At 43.3% G+C, this 18,910-nt stretch overlaps 1 protein-coding gene across 1 annotated transcript; it reads left to right on the forward strand.

Moving 5' to 3' along the window:
- Positions 1–1,947: 1,947 nt before the first annotated feature.
- On the forward strand, positions 1,948–18,908 carry LOC134488841 (vomeronasal type-2 receptor 26-like). Its single transcript, XM_063291175.1, has 4 exons — positions 1,948–2,033; positions 4,306–4,597; positions 6,069–6,320; positions 18,036–18,908. The coding sequence occupies exons 1-4, from the start codon at positions 1,948–1,950 to the stop codon at positions 18,906–18,908; spliced, it is 1,503 nt and encodes a 500-aa protein (XP_063147245.1).
- The last annotated feature ends 2 nt before the right edge of the window (positions 18,909–18,910 follow it).

The raw sequence follows: 18,910 nt of genomic DNA on the forward strand, positions 1-18,910 counted from the left end.
TAGTCCATCTGACTTTGGTGTTGTCCATCTGGTGAAGACCATGTATAAAGCCATTTCTTAGGTTGTTGGAAGAGACTGTTTGTTATGCAGAGTGAGTTGTCTTGGCAAAATTCTATCAACATATGTCCTGCTTTGTTTTGTTCTCCCAGGCCATGCTTACCTGTAATTCCAGGTGACATTTGTCTGGCCACCTTAGCATTCCAGTCTCCTGTGATGAAAATAACATCTCTTTTAGGCGTGTTGTCCAGTAGTTGCTGCAGATCCTCATAGAACTGCTCTACTTCAGCTTCTTCAGCATCTGTGGTTGGGGCATATATTTCGATCACTGTGATGTTAGAAGATCCACGTCTTCTCCTTTGTGGGTTGATTAAAAGAAGGAAAAAAAAATAAAAACTCCAAGTCCCTTTTTTTCCAACTATCAGTTCTTCATGAGATAGAAATGGATGACTACTTTGTAATAAATGGATTTTCCCCTTTCCTCTCGGATGCTGAGTGTCTAGAAAGGTGTACAACTGTGTATCCTTAAAGAGAAGAGAGAGTGCCAGCAGCTTTCCAGCTATCCCTTCTCCAAAATTGTGGCTAATTAAGAGCAGAGTGAGGTGCAATAAAAGTTTTCAGGTTCAGCAAGAAAGAAACAAGCAAACTCCTGAAAAATAGTGGACGATTTGGTCCTTTTCTGTTTGGGCTTTGGACCTGGTTTCAGTACTGCGACTGACTTGCTTTCCTTTGTGAATGACCCTTTTTGACATGACTACCGCATACGTCCTTGCCAGGGCTGAGAAAGGGGGACTGGCCCAGGTCACCCAGCTGGCTTTGTGCCCAAGGCTGGACTGGAACTCAGTCTCCTAGTTTCTAGCCTGGCGCCTGAACCCCTGCACCACAGTGGCTCTCCTGTGTATGTGTGTGTGTGTATCCATCTACCTACTGTGACCAAGTGTAAATGTGTATCATAACAATTCTAACTCTATGATACACTAACACAACTCAGTGGCTTCCATTTCTACTTTACTTCCCCAAAGTCTTTGCTGCTAGCTTCTGCCTCCTCCACAGTTACTTAATTTCAGTACAACTTGGGGATGCTGACAATGTCTTCTTCTCCAGCATCTGAACCCCTTGGGCTTGCTCTCCATCATCTCCAGCCAGAGCTGCGTTTAGCTTTCTGCTGGCCATCCACCACCTGGCTCCTCCCTCTCCAAGCGGTTGCCTCCTCAGCTCCACGTCCACTTGCCTCTCGCTCCAGCAGCATCTCTTGCCAGGCTGAGAAGACCTCCCTCCCCTTCTGTCTACCTGCTCTGCTTCTTTTATACTTCTTTTTTGTGAAATCTGTTGTGTCAGTTTACAAGTGATTCTAAAGAGTTTAAATGCATCCATGCACCCACCCACCCAACAATCCAACCATCTGTCTTATATGGTGGCCCATCTATCCAAGAATCTGTGTGGAGGAAATAAATTAACTGCCCCTTTATTCTTTCAAAACCCCATGGGTTTTTTAGTACTGCCACATTACCTTATAGTTACACCCCGATGGCCTCACGGGGCCAAGCTGTTTTATTTCCGATGAAATGCCTGGCTGCCCTGCCCTTTCCCATGGATATTCTAATTTGCATAAGTCTGTAGCCCCATCCCTCTTGACATGTGTCTTGGCCCCCAGCTTCAAACTTATGTATCCTGGCCTGTTTCTCAAATGTACCCCTGAAACAATCTCCCATGAATTGGTTTCAGAAACGGGATGACCAGAAACAGAGAACCTGGGACTTTGCTTCTGTGCAAGCACCAGAAACTACACACTGAGGAGCCTAGTGGGCAAGATTGTCCCTACTTCCTCTTGTGTCTGTGGGAACACTCCGGGTGGCACCCCAGAGGACCTGGGTGGCAGCACACATTGAGTGGTCATCCCAGGATAATCCTGCCCCCTCCTGAGTCCATTGGAGGGGGGATGTGGAAGCCATGACGATTGTGAGCCTCTATGGACGAGAGTCCCCTCTGGGGGAGATTGCTGCCTCCCCACTTGTGAGCAGATCAGATGGCATGGGGTGAGGTACCATCCGCATGCTGATGATACGCAGCTTTACCTCTCCTCTTATCTCTGCAGAGGCACAGGCAGTTATGCGCCTTCCTCCATCAGCATCTGCTACACATCCGATCTGTGAGGGGCACTGATGGCCACCATGCTTCTAGGTTCAATTCAAGGTGCTAGTAAGGACTCAAGAGGCCCTTCCTGACATGGGGCCAGGTTATTGGAGAGACGGCCCTTCCCCAAATAGTTCTACCTGTTCCATCAGGCTGTGCAGGGAAGGATGCTCCAGGTCCCATCTATTAGGGAAAACCTGCTGGCCTTTAGCAAGTTGTTAAAAATGTGGTTTTAATCATTGGGCTTCAATGGTTATCATGATTTGTTGTTTTTAGTGCTGTGTTTTTTTTAACTGAACTCTCGATTTTTGAAGTTATATGCTTTATGATATTTTAAACTGTTGTTAGCCATCCAGAGTAAATTTGGATGGGTAGCAATATAAATTGAAGTAATAAATAAAGAAATCAATAAATATGTCTCTGCATTCAAAAGATGAGCAAACACCTGTCCCAGCAGATCCTTGGCGAATAAAAATAATGAGAGTCCACCATAAATCAAGACTAAATTCAGACTGAAGTGTGTCTGTTCAAACTTAGACTAAAAATCTCTCTTGATATTGGTTATAGTGAGATTAAAAAAAAAAAAAGTTTACAGGCAAAATTTCCTCTCTCACCCTATAGTTCATCTTCAGGCTCCATCTGTGACTTTTCCCTTTGTGTATTTGTCTGTTAACTCATTCAAAGTTCAGAAAGGTGATGTCTCTCCTCCTTACAATTATCCAAGTAATTTTATTTATTTATTTTATAATTTTATTCACCGCCTGTCTCTCCCCTACGGGAAATCATAGTGATTTACTTGTTCTATTAGTGCTCAGTCTCTGGAGACTTTTCCACAAACTTTGGTAAACTTGACAACAGATGTCAATAACTTATTTTCCCCTCAATGACAGAATAAAGCCTTGTTGGCTGATGTCATGGCTTTGGAGCGTGGTCTATGCATAAATGGTTCAGGAGAAAGAAAGGGGAGCCTTTGAGGGCAGGCACGGTCTCTGTTTACTCCTCTCCCCTTCAGATGTGAAGCCTTGGCTGGACCCCGTCACGATTAGGAAAGACTCTGAAGCTTCTGACTTGGAAGAGGGCTGAGGATTTTCCTACATCTTCCTGAGCTTTATTCAAAGCAAGAAGAAGGCTGGGGTCTCAGTCAGGAGCACAAGTCATGTTGCTGCTTGTGCTGCTTCTGTGGCCCCAAGGGGTCTGTACGGAGCTCAAGGCCAAATGCTTCCTGACTCCGAGGAGGGAGGGGGTGAACCCACAAAATCTTTACAGGCCAGGAGATCTTTTCATTAATGGCATACAGTCTGCAACTAGGGCTACGTTTCAACCCTTAAGCTTCAAAGCAACTCCTTCAAATGAATTTTCAGAGTAAGTGAATCTACCTTCATGGCATTTTACAGCCACCCCCTAGGCTTACAAGTGATTGATTTCCCACTTTTGCTACCTCTCACCTTACTTTGCTTGACATCCTCTGAGTAGAGCTAGACTGTGGTTGGTCAAGAGAGGGTGGTTGCTCCCTTCTACCCCTCCCTTGTCCCAAAAATTGGTCTACATGGCTACAAAAAGGCAAGACTAGTATATTTTTCCCTGCATTCAAACTTCACATTCTCTATCCTGGGAGTGGGGGGGGGGGATCATGGATAATATGAAGGAATCACAGATGAGAATGCATTTAGTCACTGAATTTCCAAACGTCTCTGAGTCCCATTATGAATCAAGGTGAGTTATCATAACATTATCCTGATTTCAATGGAAGTTAAATCTCCTGTCAAGATCTTTAAAATCTAAACTTGTCCAGAAATTGGGAACATATTGGCTTTGTTGACAGTCACAGCTGCTCCCTGGATGTGTTTGTAGGTATGTGTCTGAGTGTGGAGGCAGGGGTTGAAATGCCTTTCCAACTTGAGGACTTAGTGAGTCTATATTTTATATCGAGACGTACAGTAGCTCAAACTTCCAACTATTAAGAATTACAAAAGGTAAAATTTCTTTCTTTGAAATTGATCTAATAACTTTTCTTAATGGAGTTTATTCTTTTTAATTTTTTAAGTTAATGTTTTCAAAAATACAGTAATCCATTTAGAGGAATTCTTGGGTTTCTGTGGATTACAAGTATTGTTGTAAAAAAAGGTCATTTATTTTTCCTTTCATTGTTATGTTCTACAATATCTGTACTTCTAGGAGAGCAATGCCAGAATACTGGAAAATGCTGTCCTTCCTTTTTGCCATCCAGGACATCAACCAGGATCCCCATCTCTTGCCCAACATCACCCTGGGTTACAATATCTATGACAACTATTTCAGTGCACAAATGACTACGGATGCTCTGCTGGACCTGCTTTCGGACGGGGAGGCCAACGTTCCCAACTACAGCTGTGGAAGGCAGAGAAACACAGTGGCTGTTCTTGAGGGGGCCGAAACTGGCATCTCCATCCTCATTTCGACCATGTTGGGCACCTACAAAGTCCCACAGGTGTGTCTTTGCTGGGAAGAGAATTTTTAGTCATGCAACTTTCAGTCAGAGGTCCTCTATTGCAAGTGAAGAAGAGAGCAATATCATGCACGTGGTAGGCATTAAGGATGAAGGTTCAGGTTTTGCAAAGGGAGGGAAGGATTAGAGCAGACACATTCCCTCCCACCATGGTCCCAGTCTAGTCCAAGTCCCACATTGGGGGACTTTTCATTGTGGAGTCCCTGGTGCTTTCTGAGCCTTGTTGTTTTCTTGCAGACGTTTCATTGCTAGACTAGGCAACATCTTCAGTGCGAAGAGGGAGCGGCCTTGCTCTCATTTTACATACTGTGGCTTGCCCAGGTTGTGTTGGTGGGGGGGTTGTTCTCTCCTTGGGAGTTCTTTGATTGGGCTCTTGCTGGCTGCTGGGTTGATTGCCTGAGTTAATAGTTCCTTGATTAGGGTGTCTTGTGCTGTTTGATGGTTCATCTGCTGTTAATCCTGGTGTTGATTTTTGCATATCTGGGTGTGGCTGGCTGGCAAGGGAGTGTCCTGGTCTTTTGGCTTTTCTATTGTCTCTTTTGAACGGTATGTAAACTGAAAGCCAGGCCCACTCCCTCTTCACACTGAAGATGTTGCCTAGTCTGGCAATGAAATATCTGCAAGAAAACAGCAAGGCTCAAAGAGCACCACAGACTCCACAGTTCAACCTGAGCTACAAATATTCACTTTGATTGGGACTTTTCATTTCCAAGAGTTTGAAAATTCTCCACTGAGGGAATAAAAGGGAATGGAAGCAATTCATAAAGCAATGGGTGAGTAGATAAGCCTTCTTGGTTAGGAATAGAATTATTGTTTCCTTAAGCCAGAATAGTTATCTTTAATTTTGGGTGCTATGGGCATCAAATAAAACACATCTTTCATTGCTTTTCAGATCAGTTACACTTTTGTTTCCCAGACTTTGAGCGATAAAACTCAGTCTCCTTTCTTCTACCCGATGCTCCCTGCTGAAGGAGTCCAGTACCCAGGGATGGTCAAGCTGCTGCTGCATTTCAGGTGGACCTTGGTTGGTCTGCTGGCTCCAGACACTGACCAGGCGCAGAGATCCATGAGGACTCTGACTTCCATGCTGATCAGGAACGGCATTTGTCCAGTTGTGTCACAAATCTTTTCCACAACTATCTATCACATGCTCATAAATGTTCATCCATATCACAACTGGAGACAAGTGAATGTCTTTCTTTATGCTGCAGAGGCTTATTCATTCAACAATGGTGTAATCATTATACATCGAATATTTGAAACTTTCAAGGAAGCTGTTACAGGAAAAGTTCTGATCACAACAATTCGATGGGACTTCACTTATCTTTTGTCAAAGCAGATCTTTCCCATTCAATTTCTTCATAGCATTTTTTCCTTTCTGATGAAGAGGAACCACATGGCAAAATATGGTGCGTCCGTGCATTTTTACCCTGCCATGCGTTACCTTGCACAGATATCTTTCAGATGCTCCTACAGCAAGGATGCCTTTTCTGTGAAAGTCTGGAGACGGTGCAGAGAGAGAGAAGAACGGCAGGCTCAGCCTCGGGAGATAATTGATCAGATCCTGTCTCTGGACAGCTATTTCATTTACCAGACAATCTGGGCTGTGGCCCGGGCCTTACATGCAGCTTCTTTATCCAGATCTAAGCGGACAAGGGCCAAAGGTGGGAAGAACTTGGAGACTCCAAGGCTGACGTCTTGGCAGGTATTTCTTTTCTTCTGCACATCTCTCTCCTGCAACAAAGAATCAGTTTTACAAATGTAAGAACTAGGCTCCTATTCTCAAAATAAAATAAAAAAATAGAACACAATTCAACAAGAAATATTAAATTGAATTCCAACTTTCCATTCCTTTCCCTTTTAAATCCCCTCCACTTTTTTTCCCTTTCTTTGTCAACTGTTTCTCCTTTTAAACTTCATTTGGAAGAAATAATTTGGAAGTCTTCACTATTTAGCCATCCTTTCCCTCATTCAATCAAATATCATTTCATTTCTTGCCAATAATGGTTTCTTGGTTCGTTGATTGTTTTAGTTGCATGCTTCCCTTCTCTGGCTTTTCTCTTTGCAAGCAGGAGCACCCCCATCTCCCACCCAGTCCTGTCCTCTTCATTCCAATGATCTGTGGGTGCATCAGACAGTGTCCCCCTTCTCACCCCTCCCCTGCTGGGCTGCATCTCATCTCAAGGACTGCCTTGGACCAGGCACAATCCCTGTTTCTTTGTTAAAACAGCTTTATTCCTTTGCCACTGTTTTCAGTTTTCAGTAGGACCAGAGAAACAAAATGGTAAAGGGTCTCAGCAAATGGCCAGGCTTTTCGAGGGTCATTACCTGTGTAGGATAAATCCTCAGAGAGAGCAAAGGTTCTTCTCCTAGTGAGCTTCCCATTCACCTGTAAACCTCTAGAGAGATGGAGCAGTGTTGTGTCTCTACAAGGAGATTTATCTTTCATTTTGGCTTCATTGGGCAGACTTTTTGCAGTGTAGTTGTGCACAACATACTTTTTCTCCAGGTTTGGCGTGCAATGTCCTGCAGGCTGCCTTAATGTCCTGGGACAGAAAACCAAGCTTAGGATTTCTTTCCACATGGTTCTTATGTTTTGATCTTCACATTTTCTCCAGATTCAAGGTGGAATCTGGATCACTAACAGCTCCATTTTCTAGCTGTAATTAGTCTTGCCACCGTCAATAGATTTGTAATTAACTCTTTCATAGCTGGAGTGCATCTAACCTTGTCATACATTGATAACAACGCTATATCCAGACGTACTTCCAAATTTATCCCAGTTATCTCATTTACCTCTTTAAATACCAATTGCCAAAACTTCTGTACCTGTTTACAACTCCACCACATGTGGAGGTCAGTGCCAGACTCCTGACATCCCCTCCAACATAACACTGAATATTTCTTATCTGTCTGATTTAGCCTTACAGGTGTCAAATGCCATCTCCAAACCAATGTAAAATATTTTTCCTTTATCCTTACAGACATAGCTTTTAAAATGTGCATATCCCATATCCTGCCCCAACTCTGATGATTTATTTGTTGTCTTAAATCACGATCCCATCCTGATTTGAGATAATCCTGTTGATCTTCAATTTCTAATGATATCTTGTAAATTACACTTGATTCACCTTTTATAACTATATTTTCTTCTCTATCTTCTCTCTCCAAAATCAGCTTCTCAAATCTTGTGTAACCTCTACATTCTTTATTTTCATTTATCCCCTTATTAATCCATTTCTCTAATTGTATACAATTAAGCCAAGATATCTTTCTTCCCCTTAGCAGCTCTATTATTCGATCTATACTATGCATTTCTTTCACCCAATCCTCTATTCAAAATATTTTCTTCTTCCTTAATACCTTTTCCAATTTCTTCTTTAAATTTATGGGGAATTTTTCCATCATCACCACTGGGGTCAATGGGGAAACGACTGGCATTAATTTTTCTTGACATTTTGTCCAAATCCTTAAAATAGCTTTTAAAAGGGGATTCTCAACCCTTTCCAACCATTTATTAGTTGGTTTATTAAAAAATACATTTTCCGATTTCCATTCCACTTTTTGCGCTACCCTCTCCAACCAGTTCAACTCTCCTTGTCCAACCATACCATCAATAATATATCTTCTTTGATTAGCCATATAATATAACCTTAAATTCGGGAGCCCCGATGGAAGGTACATGGTGATCATCAAATAGAGGATTGGTATAGAGAAGTGTGGGATATTGCAATCAATGACAAGTTAACGTGCAATATTAAAGTTAGAAGGGGGTTGCGGAACCGAAATGATTTTGCAGAGATATGGAACATACTTTATTTGTAGAATCTGTCTTATTAAAAGGGAAAGGATGTGCACCTTCAGAAGAATTATTACATTTTTGGAAAGAGGAATGATTAAGCAAAACATTGGTCCTGGAGGTGGGGTGCACGTTTAAGGTTTTATTTATAATTATAATTATTAAATTTATATGTAAAAGTAATAGAATAATTTTATAAAATAATAATAAAAAACCCACCTCCATCGTTTTTCCCGGAACAACCCTGAAGACAGGGTTAGATTAGGCTGACAGATTAGGCTGACTCAGAGCGAGCCACTGGTCTGACCTCCCCAAGGGAGCTGCCAGGGCTGAGGGGGGCTCTTAATCCTTGGTCTCCCCAGTCCATTAACCCCAGTCCATTACACAACCTTGGTGAAGGTTGACGGTTGAAAAGGAACCTGCTAGCACATTCACCAGTTGGATTGCTTCTATTAAGGGTAGATTTGAATTGTTTCTTTATGAACTCCATACAATGTGTTTTTCTACCTGTATGGGGGGGTGTCTGAATATGTGTTGCTGCTTAAAATGTATCAGCTGAGATAGATTCAAATGTCATGATCATTCAATTCCCCCTTCCTCCACAATCTTCAGCTCTCAGAGTTGAAGCTTATTTTGCATGTTAAGCGACTTGCATCTTTTTCTAAAAGGATAGTTTCATTCTGAGAGAAGATATATCCTATCACACCTTCTTCTGGCTACAGAAAAGGCAAGAAAAGCTGAGTGTCAGAAATGTTTGCAGTCCCTCCTGAGGGAAAGAGGAGATTTCTCTTCAACTCAAAGAGGTTCTTCACAGATTCAGCAAGGGAGCCGTTGGGACAGCTGAGGGACGCCCCCATAAAACAGCTGGAAGGGCCACCCTGCCACATCCATCTCTCTGCGTGTGTGCAGTTGTGCACTTCCTTATGGAAATACATAGATGAACATCATCAGGATCAGCTAGAAAAACAAAGGTTGCCATTTGTGTTATTTCTGGTCTATCAAATGTTTATTTTGCTGAGAGCCACAAAGCAGTTCTCAGGCACAACCTGGGTTTGTATCTATTCCATATTCTTAATATGGCCCATCTAACATGATTTTTCAAATCCACCTTAACCTTGACTTTGTCGTCCCACAAGGATCCATTTCACCCAAATCTCAGGTTGAGTCCTCCTAACTCCAAGAGCCTTCAATTTCTTAGCAGCACCCACTCTTTCATCCAAACCAAACAGCAAGCTGCAAAATCCAATTTCAAACCAGGTAGACCCAATACACCTCTTTCCTTTTTATCTTGTAAAACCTTATATTTAACTAATTATATTTTCCTCTGCCAGAGAAATTTATAGATATCCTTTGGCCACTGTTTAAATGGTGCATCAGTTGTCAAAAGAGATATTGTCCCGAACAAAAACATCATTCTAGGCAAGATGTTCATTTTCATCACAGAAATTCTCCCCATCAATGACAGCTGTAGTTTCTCCCATCTAAACATGTATATTTTAGCTTGACGAGGTATATTGTAAAAGAATTAAGAGCTGCTCAGGGTTGAAGGTAAGAAAAAAGCCATTCAGGAGGAACTGGGTAGGTGATTGCATTTTCCAGATACAGAACCCTTGCCTGATTTTGTTTAAAGTAAATTGGGATAGAGAGAAACAGGCTTTCAAGACTGACATCAGCTGCTCCAGGTAGGAAACTCACAGGCATTCCTGGAGTGGTACTTTATTGTTACTGGGTATAATAAAAGAATCTTGAAAGCCTGTCCAGGTTTCTCTCTCAGCCATCTCAGTGTTGGTGCAGTTCATATATAAATAAAGTGTAAGTTAGTGAAAAAAAAAAGGTGAAAGGTCCCCTGTGTAAAGGTTGCCTATTCTAAAACACCATCAGACTCATAAGTAGGAATTCAAAGATATCTGATTTATTAAAGAATAGTAAGCAGGATCACAGAGAAAGCTGAGAATGATGAAAGTGCGCCAAATTCAAACTAAAAACCATCCGTGCAAATGAAATCCCTCCCCCTGTAGAATCTTCCCAAGTCCACAATCCCAGGTGCTCCTAATGGTTTCTGATGGTCTGCGGGAAAAGTCCTTGAGCAAAGAAAATAACCCAAACACATTCCATTGTCCTGATTTCACATACAGAGCTTGTAAGAAGGTCTCACAGCAGCTCCCTGCCAAACAGAAATGTGCTTCAGTGCCATGGCATGTGAAACGTTACGATGTATAAAGCACATTGAATCAGTGAACATGACACCCTGTGCAAGCACCGAGTCATGTCTGACCCTTTGGAGGAATGCTGCAGGTTTTACAATTCAATTATTTATAGATTGTCTCCTGAAGAATGTGCAAAGTGAATCTGACTCCTGCATTTTGTATATAGGCAGAGAAATCCTCACTTCACCCCCAGCACAAGCAAAGGGGTCTTACAGTAGAACATTGGATGTCCTGCCTAAAAATATCCATTTTCTCTTCCATTCCAGCTTCATTCCTTCCTGCAAAATGCACAGTTTTACAATAGTTCCCTAGAAGGTGTCTATTTGGATGAGGAGGGAGACCTGGCATCAGACCTGGACCTTGTGAACTGGGTGATTTTCTCCAATATGTCTGTTAGAAAAGTGATCTTTGGGAGTCTAGAAAGACAAGGATCCCAGGATTTCACATTCATGATCAGCCCAAATGGGACTGCAGAGATGGAAGGGCGGAACAAGGTGGGAAAAGGTTTATTTCACTCTCACTGAAGTTAATACCAACAGGATTGCATTCTTTGGGCAGGAAGTGGTTTTGGATGTCACTGATGTCCCCTCTTTAGATGTCAAAGTTTCAATGAGACATAGACCCTTAAGTTTTTATTTATTAGTCCTGTGCAAATGTAGGTAGATTTGATCCATGAGGCAACAGGATATATTTGGCCAAAGCAAAATATCTATCCAATCATTCCTTGAGTAATTAATACATAAATTTAGATCCTAAATCTAAAATTGTAGTGTGTTAAACATTGGAAGAGAAGATAAAAAGTAACAAACATGCAGCTGAAACTGTTTGATGAGCTCCAATGTTTTCGTAGGCTTCAAACTGAGTAAAGGTCAGTGTTGAATTTCAGATCACTAAGTCCTTCCTCCTTTGCCTCCTTTGACAAATAAATTCATTTTCTGAATGTTTTTTCTCTCTCTCTCCTCAGCCCCTGCCTCCTTCCCGGTGTGTGGAAAGCTGTCTTCCTGGATTCAGGAAGGTGGCTCAGGAAGGGAGACCCATTTGCTGCTACAACTGTCTTCCTTGTGCAGAAGGAACCATCTCCACCATGGAAGGTGGGTGAGACTGCAGGAAAGGGAGAGATGGCCTTTTAGAAGAATCAGACCTGGAAGGGACCATTGAGCCCATGAGTCCAGTTATCTGCTCAGTTATTCTTGGATGTGTTTAAGGCAGAGAGGAGGTCACATTACTTTGAAGCACACATGCAATTTTTGACAGTGCTGGAGGCAGAGAAGTCTAAAAAAAGAGAGGTTATACAGTCTTCCTTGGTTTTTGTTGTTTATTCGTTCAGTTGCTTCCGACTCTTCGTGACTTCATGGACCAGCCCACACCAGAGCTTCCTGTCGGTTGTCAACACCCCCAGCTCCCCCAGGGACGAGTCCGTCACCTCTAGAATATCATCCATCCACCTTGCCCTTGGTCGGCCCCTCTTCCTTTTGCCTTCCACTCTCCCTAGCATCAACATCTTCTCCAGGCTGTCCTGTCTTCTCATTATGTGGCCAAAGTATTTCAGTTTGGCCTTGAATATCATTCCCTCAAGTGAGCAGTCTGGCTTTATTTCCTGGAGGATGGACAGGTTTGATCTTCTTGCAGTCCAAGGCACTCTCAGAATTTTCCTCCAACACCACAGTTCAAAAGCATCGATCTTCCTTCTCTCAGCCTTCCTTATGGTCCAGCTCTCACAGCCATATGTTACTACAGGGAACATCATTGCTTTAACTCTGCGGACCTTTGTTGTCAGTCTGATGTCTCTGCTCTTGACTATTCTATCGAGATTTGTCATTGCTCTTCTCCCAAGGATTAAGCGTCTTCTGATTTCCTGACTGCAGTCAGCATCTGCAGTAATCTTTGCACCTAGGAATACAAAGTTTTTCACTGCTTCTACATTTTCTCCCTCTTTTGTTGTTCATTCGTTTAGTCGCTTCCGACTCTTCGTGACTTCATGGACCAGCCCACGCCAGAGCTTCCTGTCGGTCGTCAACACCCCCAGCTCCCCCAGGGACGAGTCCATCACCTCTAGAATATCATCCATCCATCTTGCCCTTGGTCGGCCCCTCTTCCTTTTGCCTTCCACTCTCCCTAGCATCAGCATCTTCTCCAGGGTGTCCTGTCTTCTCATTATGTGGCCAAAGTATTTCAGTTTTGCCTTTAATATCATTCCCTCAAGTGAGCAGTCTGGCTTTATTTCCTGGAGGATGGACTGGTTTGATCTTCTGGCAGTCCAAGGCACTCTCAGAATTTTCCTCCAACACCACAGTTCAAAAGCATCGATCTTCCTTCGCTCAGCCTTCCTTATGGTCCAGCTCTCGCAGCCATATGTTACTACAGGGAACACCATTGCTTTAACTATGCGGGCCTTTGTTGTCAGTGTGATGTCTCTGCTCTTGACTATTTTATCGAGATTTGTCATTGCTCTTCTCCCAAGGATTAAGCGTCTTCTGATTTCCTGACTGCAGTCAGCATCTGCAGTAATCTTTGCACCTAGGAATACAAAGTCTTTCACTGCTTCTACATTTTCTCCCTCTATTTGCCAGTTATCAATCAAGCTGGTTGCCATAATCTTGGTTTTTTTGAGGTTTAGCTGCAAGCCAGCTTTTGCACTTTCTTCTTTCACCTTCATCATAAGGCTCCTCAGTTCCTCTTCACTTTCAGCCATCAAAGTGGTATCATCTGCATATCTGAGATTGTTAATGTTTCTTCCAGAGATTTTAACTCCAGCCTTGGATTCCTCAAGGCCAGCTTGTCGCATGATGTGTTCTGCATACAAGTTGAAAAGGTAGGGTGAGAGGATACAGCCCTGCCGTACTCCTTTCCCAATCTTAAACCAGTCCGTTGTTCCGTGGTCTGTTCTTACTGTTGCTACTTGGTCGTTATACAGATTCTTCAGGAGGCATACAAGATGACTTGGTATCCCCATACCGCTAAGAACTTGCCACAATTTGTTACGGTCCACACAGTCAAAGGCTTTAGAATAGTCAATAAAACAGAAATAGATGTTTTTCTGAAACTCCCTGGCTTTTTCCATTATCCAGTGGATATTGGCAATTTGGTCTCTAGTTCCTCTGCCTTTTCTAAACCCAGCTTGTACATCTGGCAATTCTCGCTCCATGAATTGCTGAAGTCTACCTTGCAGGATCTTGAGCATTACCTTACTGGCATGTGAAATGAGTGCCACTGTTCGATAGTTTGAACATTCTTTAGTGTTTCCCTTTTTTGGTATGGGGATATAAGTTGATTTTTTCCAATCTGATGGCCATTCTTGTGTTTTCCAAATTTGCTGGCATATAGCATGCATTACCTTGACAGCATCATCTTGCAAGATTTTGAACAGGTCAGCTGGGATGCCGTCGTCTCCTGCTGCCTTGTTATTAGCAATGCTTCTTAAGGCCCACTCAACCTCACTCTTCAGGATGTCTGGCTCTAGCTCACTGACCACACTGTCAAAGCTATCCCCGATATTGTTATCCTTCCTATACAGGTCTTCTGTATATTCTTGCCACCTTTTCTTGATCTCTTCTTCTTCTGTTAGGTCCTTGCCATCTTTGTTTTTGATCATACCCATTTTTGCCTGGAATTTACCTCCAATGTTTCTAATTTTCTGGAAGAGGTCTCTTGTCCTTCCTATTCTATTGTCTTCTTCCACTTCCGCGCATTGCTTGTTTAAAAATAATTCCTTATCTCTTCTGGCTAACCTCTGGAATTTTGCATTTAATTGGGCATATCTCCCCCTATCACTGTTCCCTTTTGCTTTCCTTCTTTCTTGGGCTACTTCTAGTGTCTCAGCAGACAGCCATTTTGCCTTCTTGGTTTTCTCTTTCTTTGGGATGTATTTTGTTGCCGCCTCCTGAACAATGCTGCCAACTTCTGTCCATAATTCTTCTGGGACCCTATCTACTAAGTCCAGTCCCTTAAATCGATTCCTCACCTCCACTGCATATTCCTTAGGAATATTAGTGAGCTCATATCTAGCTGATCTGTGGGTCTTCCGTAATCTCTTTAGTCTGATCCTAAATTGTGCAAGAAGAAGTTGTGATCTGAACTACAGTCAGCTCCAGGCCTTGTTTTTACCGACTGTACAGATGTCCACCACCTTTGGCTGCAAAGGATGTAATCAATCTGATTTCGGTGTTGTCCATCTGGTGAAGTCCATGTATAAAGCCATCTCTTAGGTTGTTGGAAGAGAGTGTTTGTTATGCAGAGTGAGTTGTCTTGGCAAAATTCTATCAGCCTATGTCCTGCTTCATTTTGTTCTCCCAGGCCATACTTACCTGTAATTCTAGGTGTCATTTGACTGCCCACCTTAGCATTCCAGTCTCCTGTGATGAAAATAACATCTCTTTTAGGCGTGTTGTCCAGTAAGTGCTGCAGATCCTCATAGAACTGCTCTACTTCAGCTTCTTTAGCATTTGTGGTTGGGGCGTATATTTGGATCACTGTGATGTTAGATGGCTTGCCCTGAATTCGAATTGAGATCATTCTGTCGTTTTTTGGGTTGTATCCAAGCACTGCTTTAGCCACTTTACTATTAATTATGAAGGCTACTCCATTTCTTCTGTGATCCTCTTGTCCACAGTAGTAGATCTGGTGGTCATTTGATGTGAAGTGGCCCATTCCAGTCCATTTCAGTTCACTGACGCCCAGGATGTCTATCTTTAATCTTGACATCTCACCAATAACCACATCCAATTTGCCCTGGCTCATAGATCTTACATTCCAGGTTCCAATGGTGTGTTGATCCTTAGAACATCGGATTCGCCGTTCACCACCAGCACCGTCGGCCGCTAGCCGTCCTTTCGGCTTTGAGCTAGCTGCGTCATCACGTCTGGGGCTAGTTGAGCTCATCCTCTGTTCCTCCCCAGTAGCACTTTGACCATCTTCCAACCTGGGGGTCTCATCTTCCGATGGTATACCGACATATCTCTGGTTGTACTGATCCATTTAGTTTTCACGGCAAGAATACTGGGGTGGGTTGCCATTACCTTCCCCAGGGATCGCATTTGGTCTGACCTCTCTGTCATGACCTTCCCGTCTTGGGTGGCCCTTCACGGTTTAGCTCATGGCATCATTGAGGTGCTCAAGCTCCAGCACCACGACAAGGTAACGATCCTTTGCTGAGTTTCTCCCTCTATTTGCCAGTTATCAATCAAGCTGGTTGCCATAATCTTGGTTTTATTGAGGTTTAGCTGCAAGCCAGCTTTTGCACTTTCTTCTTTCACCTTCATCATAAGGCTCCTCAGTTCCTCTTCGCTTTCAGCCATCAAAGTGGTATCATCTGCATATCTGAGATTGTTAATGTTTCTTCCAGCGATTTTAACTCCAGCCTTGGATTCCTCAAGCCCAGCTTGTTGCATGATGTGTTCTGCATACAAGTTGAATAGGTAGGGTGAGAGTATACAGCCCTGCCGTACTCCTTTCCCAATCTTAAACCAGTCTGTTGTTCCGTGGTCTGTTCTTACTGTTGCTACTTGGTCGTTATACAGATTCTTCAGGAGGCAGACAAGATGAGTTGGTATCCCCATATCACTAAGAACTTGCCACAATTTGTTATGGTCCACACAGTCAAAGGCTTTAGAATAGTCAATACAACAGAAATAGATGTTTTTCTGAAACTCCCTGGCTTTTTCCATTATCCAGCAGATATTGGCAATTTGGTCTCTAGTTCCTCTGCCTTTTCTAAACCCAGCTTGTACAACTGGCAATTCTCGCTCCATGAACTGCTGAAGTCTACCTTGCAGGATCTTGAGCATTACCTTACTGGCATGTGAAATGAGTGCCACTGTTCAATAGTTTGAACATTCTTTAGTGTTTCCCTTTTTTGGTATGGGGATGTAAGTTGATTTTTTTCCAATCTGATGGCCATTCCTGTGTTTTCCAAATTTGCTGCATATAGCATGCATTACCTTGACAGCATCAACTGGCAAGATTTTGAACAGTTCAGCTGGGATGCCATCTTCTCCTGCTGCCTTGTTATTAGCAATGCTTCTTAAGGCCCATTCAACCTCACTCTTCAGGATGTCTGGCTCTAGCTCACTGACCACACCGTCAAAGCTTTCCCCGATATTGTTATCCTACCTATACAGGTCTTCTGTATATTCAAGCACTGCTTTCGCCACTTTACTATTAATTATGGAGGCTGCTCCATTTCTTCTGTGGTCCTCTTGTCCGCAGTAGTAGATCTGGTGGTCATTTGATGTGAAGTGGCCCATTCCAGTCCATCAGTTCACCGACGCCCAGAATGTCTATCTTTAATCTTGACATCTCACCAATAACCACACCCAATTTGCCCTGGCTCATAGATCTTACATTCCAGGTTCCAATGGTGTGTTGATCCTTAGAACATCGGATTCGCCGTTCACCACCAGCACCGTCGGCTGCTAACCGTGCTTTCGGCTTTGAGCTAGCTGCGTCATCATGTCTGGGGCTAGTTGAACTCATCCTCTGTTCCTCCCCAGTAGCATTTTGACCATCTTCCGACCTGGGGGTCTCATCTTCCGATGGTATACTGACATATCTCTGGTTGTACTGATCCATTTAGTTTTCACGGCAAGAATACTGGGGTGGGTTGCCATTACCTTCCCCAGGGATCGCATTTCGTCTGACTCTCTGTCATGACCTTCCCGTCTTGGGTGGCCCTTCATGGTTTAGCTCATGGCATCATTGAGGTGCTCAAGCTCCAGCACCATGACAAGGTAACGATCCTTTGCTGAAGCTTCCTTGGTAGACTTCTGAAATAAAGTATACATTAAATGTGATTGGAGATATTTCCTTGGATTCAGCATACCATGTGCCTAGTAAAGTTAGTGAGGTCATGAGGGTGTAAGTAGGAGGTAATGGGCAAGAATACAAAGACAGTGGGGGGTGGGTGAAGGAATAAAGAGGCAGTGTTTCAGGAACATAGTTTCTTTCTAAAGTAGTTACTTTTATGAGCTTTGTCAAATGGTTCCTGGTTCCAATCTCTGGGTTCCCCCCTGGGACCTTCCCCCAGCCTCTCAGCATTCCTTGGTCTTCTAATGGTTTTATGGCTGAGCTGACAGGTTTGTGCATTTGGGGAGGAGGGTGACCACTACTGAGCCAGTGCCATGTTTTTCCTGGGAAGGTGTCTTTCAATGAGCGGCTTGTAGCTGGCCCTAAAATTCACCTTCACTGCTCAACTCTAGAAACCAAATTAAATTGTTCTCAACAGATGGCAGACCAGCCTGTGTGTAAACAATGGCAAGCAGCCCATATCTCTTGGGGTCCTCCTTCTTACTTCAGACTGATTCCTTTCACATGCAGTCATGGACACCACCCGAAGTTCACAATGTATTTCTTTAATGTATTTGTTTTATGGGAGACTTTACTCTTACTTTTTTCAGATGCAGAAAAATGTGACAAATGTCCAGAAGATCAATATCCAAACAAACATCGAGATCATTGTATAGACAAGATTATAACCTTCCTATCCAAACACGAAAATCTGGGGATCATCCTGGCTTCCCTTGCCTTCTTCCTGTCTTTAATCACAGGCTTTGTCTTGGTGATGTTCATTAAATTCCAAGACACTCCAATCATCAAGGCCAACAATCGGGACCTCTCCTACATCCTCCTTGTCTCCCTCCTGCTTTCCTTCTTGACCTCCTTCCTCTTCATTGGCCAACCAAGGAGAGCCACCTGCCTTCTCCGACAAACAGCTTTCTGCATCATTTTCTCACTGGCTGTCTCTTCTGTCTTGGCCAAAACAGTCATGGTGGTGTTAGCCTTCCTGGCCACAAAGCCAGGGAATAAAGTGCAGAGATGGCTGGGGAAGAGCTTGACCAACTCCATCATCCTTTCTTGCTCTGGTGTGCAAATTGTCTTCTGCAGCATCTGGTTGGGGACTTCTCCCCCCTTCCCTGAGTCTGACATGAACTTGCAGTATGGCAAGATCATCCTGCAATGCAATGAAGGTTCTGTCTCCATGTTTTATGTAGCTCTTGGCTATATGGGCTTCCTGTCTACTATCTGCTTCATGGCGGCGTTCCTGGCCAGGAATCTACCTGGGGCCTTCAATGAAGCCAAGCTGATCACCTTCAGCATGCTGGTCTTCTGCAGTGTTTGGGTCTCCTTTGTGCCCACCTACCTGAGCACCAAGGGCAAGTACATGGTGGCTGTGCAGATCTTCTCCATCTTGGCCTCCAGTGCTGGCCTTCTGGGCTTCATCATTTTCCCCAAATGCTACATTATTTTTTTAAGACCAGATCTGAATACAAAAGAGCATGTGATGTTAAAATAGAT

The sequence above is a fragment of the Candoia aspera genome, chromosome 2 (assembly GCF_035149785.1).
Source record: "Candoia aspera isolate rCanAsp1 chromosome 2, rCanAsp1.hap2, whole genome shotgun sequence".
NCBI classification, from domain to species: Eukaryota; Metazoa; Chordata; class Lepidosauria; order Squamata; family Boidae; genus Candoia; species Candoia aspera.

Bases quoted from the DNA above. Each gene is read 5' to 3' on its own strand.
- LOC134488841 (XM_063291175.1), top strand. From the start codon at position 1,948: ATGACGATTGTGAGCCTCTATGGACGAGAGTCCCCTCTGGGGGAGATT. The intron at 4,598-6,068 runs GTGTGTCTTTGC...TACCTTGCACAG, and splicing joins GCACCTACAAAGTCCCACAG to ATATCTTTCAGATGCTCCTA. The intron at 6,321-18,035 runs GTATTTCTTTTC...TGTGACAAATGT, and splicing joins CAAGGCTGACGTCTTGGCAG to CCAGAAGATCAATATCCAAA.